Source organism: Halyomorpha halys, unplaced genomic scaffold (genome assembly GCF_000696795.3).
Source record: "Halyomorpha halys isolate HHAL.00 unplaced genomic scaffold, Hhal_1.1 Scaffold1243.1, whole genome shotgun sequence".
NCBI lineage: Eukaryota > Metazoa > Arthropoda > Insecta > Hemiptera > Pentatomidae > Halyomorpha > Halyomorpha halys.
In genome coordinates this window covers 202,418-210,479 of record NW_027114799.1, presented here as the reverse complement: position 1 = coordinate 210,479, position 8,062 = coordinate 202,418, and the positions used below count along the sequence as shown (strand labels likewise).

The 8,062-nt window shown below is 27.2% G+C and overlaps 1 protein-coding gene across 1 annotated transcript in view; it reads left to right on the top strand.

The window, feature by feature from the left end:
* LOC106688956 (uncharacterized) overlaps positions 1-3,947 on the top strand; it is an 11,381-nt gene extending 7,434 nt beyond the window's left edge. Inside the window, exon 2 of the mRNA XM_014433674.3 lies at positions 914-3,947. Coding sequence (XP_014289160.1) covers positions 979-2,184 — 1,206 coding nt within the window. The 5' untranslated portion in view covers positions 914-978 and the 3' untranslated portion in view covers positions 2,185-3,947. The remainder of the gene's footprint in view (positions 1-913) is intronic.
* Positions 3,948-8,062: the final 4,115 nt, after the last annotated feature.

Genomic DNA, 8,062 nt, shown 5'->3' with positions numbered 1-8,062 from the left:
GTGTGAATGAAATAAATGTTTTGAGACTATAATTTGGATAGTGTTTTTGAATTATTGAGTAAGATATTCTTATATTGTATTTAAATTTAAAATATTTTTGTAGAATATTAGTACCTTTGGCCTAGATGCATATGATTGCTGATGTATATAATTCATCACTAAAGAATTTATACATCTACGTCTTTTGTTCCTCCTTGATTTCTTCTGAAGCAAAAAGATGAAGTTTTATTGGCACAAAAGTGTTATAATTTACAATTATATAAATTCTAAAGCATAGAATTGCACATCTGTCAGTTACCAACTCTCAAGTCTGTGCGGCAAGATGAAGATCTGGTCCTTTCTCTTCTGGACCCTGGTTGGTTGTCAACTACAATATTCTTGTGATACTAAGATATCTGGTTTAGCAGGATACAGGTTATTATCTTGATGGCCACAAGAAGGAGTGTTCTAATAGTTTAGCACTCATATATACATAATCATAATCAAGTTCTTCCTGTCATTGAAATAGAGTGAGGATGGTATTTGTTGGTACAAAATCCTTTCTTATCTCTCCTACATAAGTTGAGCCCAACTTCCAAGTGGGCCAGGCACTTCCCCTTAACATTTTACCTCTACTTGGTGCTATTTACTAAATAGTTTCAGTTGGCCAAATAGTTGTCTCAAATTTCAGTGCTTCAACAGTCATTTCTCATCGTCAAGTGGCAGCTTCCCTTAATTTGGGTAGATATGCCAAACCCATACAGTATCAGCGTATGTAATCATTAATTTTAATGAAAAATAAGTATAAAAAGCAGTTTAATAGTGCACCAATATTGGTTTAAGAATAATTTATTTATTAATAATGCTTGAAATTATGTTTAAAACAAAACTAGATTTGATATTTCTTTTTATGATTTATTATTTTTTTGTACAGGAGTTTCATTCAACGAAAGAAAATTGACTAGTTGCTGGTTAATCAAAAAAAAATTTAAATACAAAATGACTTTGAGCACAGAAGACTTGCACAAGATAATAAAACAACATTTAAAGTCAGATGATTTTGAATTTATTTCCTACGAATATTCACACCTACAAAATAAATCCATTGGGTTTTTAAGCAACCAAGATAAGAAATGTATAACATACAAGGTACAAGATGAAATTGAAGAACTTTATATTTTTGTTAAAGAACTTCCCTATTCTGATACACATAGAGAAATTACAATACAAATGGGAGCTTTCCAAAGGGAATCATTGGTTCTAGAGGAAATTTTAGCTAATTTTCAAGATTATTCAATCCCAATTCCTAAATGCTTATTGACAAAACCAGATGGTACAATTGTGTTGAATGATATCTCAATGGAAGGATACCAAAATAAAGATTTGTATGAAACACTAGACCTTGTTCACTGTAAGAAAGTACTTAAATCATTATCTAAAATTCATGGAGCATCATTCATTATGGAGAGTAGAGAAGAAATTAAGTTAAATGAAAAATATCCCATAATTGAAACCGAAGTTTTATTAAATGCAGACCCTGAACACCCTGGTTGCAAATGCTTTGGAGTAGGATTAAATGCAATAAAAGAAATAGCCCAAGAATTCCTACCAGATTATCCCGCTGAGGTAACTGACATGGCTTTTGATTACATGGAACAGGTTCTCGATAAACTAAAACCATCTCAAGTACACACAAATGCTTTATCACATTCTGATATGTGGGGTAACAATATTATGTACAAATATGATAATGGAAATTTGGAAGAAGCATGTATTATTGATTTTCAGCTGACAACATACAAACCTCCAGCATTTGATGTTTTATTCTTTCTTCATAACTGTACAGCAAGAGATTTACGGACATCATATGACACATATTTATCAAAATATTACTTTAGTGCCTTATCAAAGCAATTGGCACAATCAAATATAAATATAGATGATATAATGTCTTGGACGGATTTTGAAGAACAGAAAAAAGAATATCTTCCAATAGTTTTGGCGACAGTGCCTATGTATCTTTCGTTCATTTTGATGCCTGTTCATGTAATAAATGACGTAATGAATAATGATACTGAGTTTTGTAGATACTTCTTGGAGGACAGAACAGAATATGCTATACAAGCAATGAATGAGAGCACCTTCTACAGGGAAAGAGTTCTTGAAAGTTTGATGGAATTATTTGATTATTTCAAAGAAAACTAGGAGAAACATTAATTCAATAAAAATGTATTTATAATTTTATTGAAACAGAATTTAACCAAAGATCTAAATATATATTTATAGTTGCTCAAGTATTAATGATTTATTCAACATCACTAAACCAATTGTACTGGTTTTTTTTTGTAATGGTAATAGAAGCAATAGTGAACAGTCAGTGATGAAGTGTAAAAATAAAAAATAAAGTGTTGAAATACAAATAAACAAACACAAAACCAAATGATTCATAGTACTAAAACAAGACCTAAATATTCCATAAATTCTCCAATAACTAACCAAACATTCCTGTTGGCTTTGTCTATCACCAATTTTGAATTAAAATTGAAACCATAGACTTCTACATTATAAAAAAAAAAATTAAATTGAAATTTAAAAAAAAACAAGAAACATGGTCCAATATGTAATATAATCATCTGGCATAAGTTCTTTACATATCTGTTAATATTTCATTGGGTCCAGGAATAAAAATTGTATAATATCTGCAAACTGATTAAAAATAATTTTATATATTAACAACTTTCTACGATAAAACGGTTGAAAAATATCAAAACCTAAAATAGGAAATTACTATGAGGAAAAAAAAGAAATGAATAAACTTTACTGACATATGGAAGAGATATCAGTTCTTTGTTTAGAGTGGGCATCATTTGGCTCAGATCTCAGCCATATTGAATATCAATGGGATGAATTGTAAATTAAATTAAAGGTTGTTCTGATAAAAAATATCAAAACATCTCTCAAATTTATTCAAAACATTATTCTAGTGATTCATTGAATATAACCACCAATAAATAGTTTTCATAGTCTGTATGAAAAAAGTACCTAGCTAATAATTTTTGGAGAGCGTCATGAAACCAGATCGTTCAAGAATAGGTAATAAATGAAATGTATGACCAGACATTAATAATTACATCACATTTAAAATTATTTTTTCGGATAAAAATTTTATTTTAAAAGAGCTTCAGTTCTCTAGACCAACACCAAATATTGATTTGATATTAATTATACAAAAATTAAAATCATTAAAGGAGATTTTGTGAATCTGATATATCTGGATTTGATTTGTGTTAAATGATTGCATGTTTATGTTTGTATAATTCTTTTAATAAATTTACAAAAACAGGTACTTATTAATAATAGTTTTAAAATTTCAATTTCAAAAACTATATAGGTAATTAGGTCAACACTTTGCACACTGACTTCTGGACTAAATTACAACATATGGAAATAGCCCTCATTTGAATAGGCTTTAGCAAGGGAAAAAAAAATTAATTTTAATGCTTCATTCCTAATGTGTTAATAATAACAATAGTATGCTAATATAAACAAAAAAAATGAGAGGATGTAAATTATTATCACATTTGAAACCAGATCAGATAGTAAAAATTTGTCACATGATTTACTTTTGTATAAAATAAAAAATAATAAGTGGTGTAAATACAGAATAAAAAACAAGATCACCTTGAACTTTAATAAGGCAAAGTTATGAAGAAAACTTAGAGTGAGTCATTAATATAATTGATAATGAATATAAATTTTATTTATTACATTTTAAAAAAATTAACTCTGCTGTAGCTATTTTTACTTTTTACAACCTGTAAACCCAATGTACGGTATGTTTATATATTAAGTCTAAATAGAAAGTGTCTTAACTTGTAAATATCTGTAGCAATATAATGAAATTAAATACTATTGCCTAAACATATATGTAAACAATTATACAACTACTCTTTATAAATAAATTTTATAAAAATTACTCACTTCTTTTGATTCACTTTTCTCATCCATACCATAATATAAAGGTGAATTAATATGCTAAAATTAAGTTAAGTAAATACGTACCTAGTGTTTCAATATTATATAAAATCAGTTAATTTTTTTTAAAAATGTATTTCTATTAACTAAATAGTAAATTTGATGCTGTGCAGGTATCAAACAACTTTCACTTACTAATCTAATTAAGTCCCCAAGTTTTCTGCATAGTAATGGTCTGATTTCATATTTTTTGGTGAAAAAAAAATAATCTAAAGAACAGGAAAGGCGAAAATTATGACCAAAACATTATTATTTCTCTGTTACTATAAAAATACATATTTTAAGGTTTCTCGAGGTGGGAATATCAAATATAAACTTTCCTCCAGCCAAAAATACAACAGCTTAACAAAAAAGGAAGGAGTATTGCATAAAAGATCAGTTGGTGTCGGCCTTTTCCGTTCTAATAAAATTTATTAATTTTTCATTTTTTCTTCTTTAGTTATTCATACATTTTTTAAATATTCGATATTCATTCATTGTTTATTATTGCTAATAATGAGAACTGATTATTTTTCTCAAATGAACAAAATTAAATGTAATTTAAAGGAAGATTTTTTGGAAATTCGGCTTTTAAGCCCTATTCCAATGAGGATCTGATATTAAACACTATTTAATTTATCATTAATTCTTTGAGTTTAATCAAAATCCTTAGCGCCGTTTAGAGGAAAAATTGTGAAAAATCAATTCTACTAAGTGGCCCTTATAGAAGGTCAATTTAGGCAAAAATGTTTTAATTTAATAAGTAATTTCAGTTTTGTATGACTTTTTGGTTTTGAGCTAGGCTGACCACATACACATACACAGACCATTTCGCAAGACTTTGTTATTAGGACTCAGGGGACCTCAAAACGTTTATTTCTGTCGAAAATTTGAATTAAAAATTTTGCAAGATTATAATACTTTCCCTAACAATATATTTCATACATAGGTAAGTGAAAGTAAAAAAAAGATATACAAAAGCAATACTAGTTCTAGAAATAAAATAAGTAAAATATTGTGGCAACCAATATAGGAAACTATAGAGGTTATATCCTGTATATTATATTATATAACTGTGAGTTATACCTAAACTCACTTAGCTACAATGATCTCACTGAGGATCTTTAGTAGTAGCAGTCCCAATCAATGAAATATGTAACGGTTATATCAACCATGTAAGGCCCATCAGGCTGATCTGGTATTAAATAAATAAAAAAAAAAATGAAATGACTTTCAATACTAGTAATGTTGTCGGGTGACAAGTGCTGATATTTCCTGACATTGTGCTTTGTTATTAATTTTTTTTGGCTAATTGCAAACATAATTAAGACAATACATATTACTATATTTAAAAAAAAATATGGCTTCTTAATACTGTAATAAGCCTTTTTTTTTTTTTTTTTTTATGGAATCAATCTCCTAAAATACAAAATAACATAATAAATCAAGTCAGTAAACTTTTTCTATTATAAATAACTTCCATTGTGAAGGAGAGTTGAATACAATTTCTTATTCTACCTCCTATAACAAACGTTGACATAATAATGTTCGTGTAGTTAACATGTGTCCCAACTGTTCGTCTCGTAACAGTACTTCTTTAAAAAGTACTGAACCCCTGCCCTGACCCTCCATGGGTTGTAGCGGTACAGATTTTAATTTTTTTAAGTTAACATGTATCCACAGATATGAAGTTGTATAGTTAAAATACAAATGTTTCCTATATCAGCCATTATCTACCCCATCTATCATATGACTACAGCTACTGACTGACACAACAATAATGTACAATGGAAGAGGCTGCAAACACCAGTGGTCTACACTTGGTACTTATGGCAATAAAGTGAAATATAAGAACACACATATACTTTTGTTCATTTATATATTGATTTTGTATAAAGGAATCAAAAATTTCTAAAAGGGCTCATCTACAAAAATTAAAATTTTTTAAGAGCCATCAGCTTTATTTTCTTAAACTACTGATCACTAAGTACATTCTAACAATAACTATTGCATATTCATGAAACATTGACTATGTGAGTACTTCTAATAAACCCATAAATGACCCCTTTTTCAAATTTTTCAATTCAAATGTGTCTTTAATTTTTGAACAATTAAAACATGAATGGTACTCTTATTTCTCATCAATTTAAAGATATCTCAGGGGCCAATCTGTGATATCTCTCTGATAGAGTAATGATTTGGTCTGATACTTGGAAAATGAATAAGTTGTACAAAAAAGTTATAAATTGAGTTTCTTAATATCTTGGAGAAGCGTAAAGCAAATAATTCCAAGAGCCCCTTGAAATCAATTTAGAATAACTAAATTTATCATGAATAGGGAAGTGTATTTGGTCAGGCTATATCTCTGTCTCACAGATTTTATCTTGAGAATTTAAGTTTCATTGGAAAACGTTTAGTGGCCCATAATAATGAGGAAGCCGAGGAGAAAGGTAGGTGATATTTTTCACAATAATTTTTTTGGAACTCAGGTGATCTAAACAAGTCTAGATTACATAATGAAAATATTAAAAATGATCTACTACAGTTTTTTGATCTTTAGAAAGCAAGGAAGTAAAACAAGTACAAATAACTAATAAGTTGAAATTATCAATTTGAAAATTACTTTAAATCTCTTAGAAGGCAAGGGATAGACCACATTGAGCTAAGAAGACTTAGATTTCACATCATAAATAAGAGGTAAAAAAAAAATTGTAAATAATTTTTAAAATTTCTATATTTATCCAATTTTTTATTAATTTAAGTACATACATCTGAGGCCATTAGGTTCAAAACTGGTTCAATATATTAAAAAATTCTTAAGAAAACACCAAATACATATGAAGAGTCCACAGGAAGAATCATTTATTTACAAACAATTTAAATGGAAAAGGGGTGTGAACAAATTCCTTTTACTGTTAAATATTGGACATAAATTGTTCTTTCTCAAGAAAATGGAATAATTAACTGTTTTGACAAAAAAAAAAAAAAAAAAGAAAGAAAAAATTGCCTACTTGGTCAAAAATTTAAAAAGAAATATTAAAACAATAATTAGCCAAAATATAAGATAACTGAAAATGATATCATCATTCAATAGTACTTCTCATTCCTCACAACAAACCCATTTTCTCAAAATCATTCTCCCTTGAACTCATATGCTTAAAAAAGTGAATTGGCCAGGTTTTAAAACTAATCACCTTATATAAACTCGAATTTAAGATTATTATAATTCTATTTCATTTGATAATTTACATATTTATATTTTATGGTATACATTTATATATTTAATAATGTACATATTAAATAGCATATACCTTTTGTATTTAATTTAAACAACTCATTGAATTTCTAAATAATATGAATTACCTTTGGTCCCAATAATTTCCTATAATCCCCTCCTTCTGAAAGTATGAAAAATTATTTAAATTAAAAAAAAAATACTATTTAGATTCAAACTATATTACATAAACGATAAAATAACTTTGGAGCTATATATCATATATTCTTAATTCATAATGTAAGATGATTTATGAAGATTTTTTTATAATATCATATGTTTGACTTTAATTACAATAATAAATAAATAATATAAGTAAGATTTAACTTTTTTCTTTGTTTGTTTGCTGTACATCATGTACAAGCCAATTTTCCAAGTGGTATTTCAAATGTAAAAATATCTAGGAGAGATAAAAGATTGTGCATATTTATCAGTAATTAAATATTTCAGAGCAAAAAGTTGTTTTCCTACCTACTTATTGCCATAGAAACGTACATTTACAAGGTAATGCAAATTAGCTTCAAGGCTAACCCTAAAGCTTGTTTATCTTTTCAATATTTCTTGAGAAATGGAATATTTTCAAGTCAAATTTTCAGGAAAGTAAAGAAATAAAAAAAATTTATAGAAATAAAGTTTAAAAACAATAAATCAAGTTAAAACTTTGAATATAGATTTTAAATATTTATGTTTTAGGAAAGTATGAAACTTTGTAAACATTAAGTAAATTGATTTTTAAGTTTTTTAAATAAAAATAAAATTTTAGATTAAACTTATTAAATTTAACATTGTATGTCA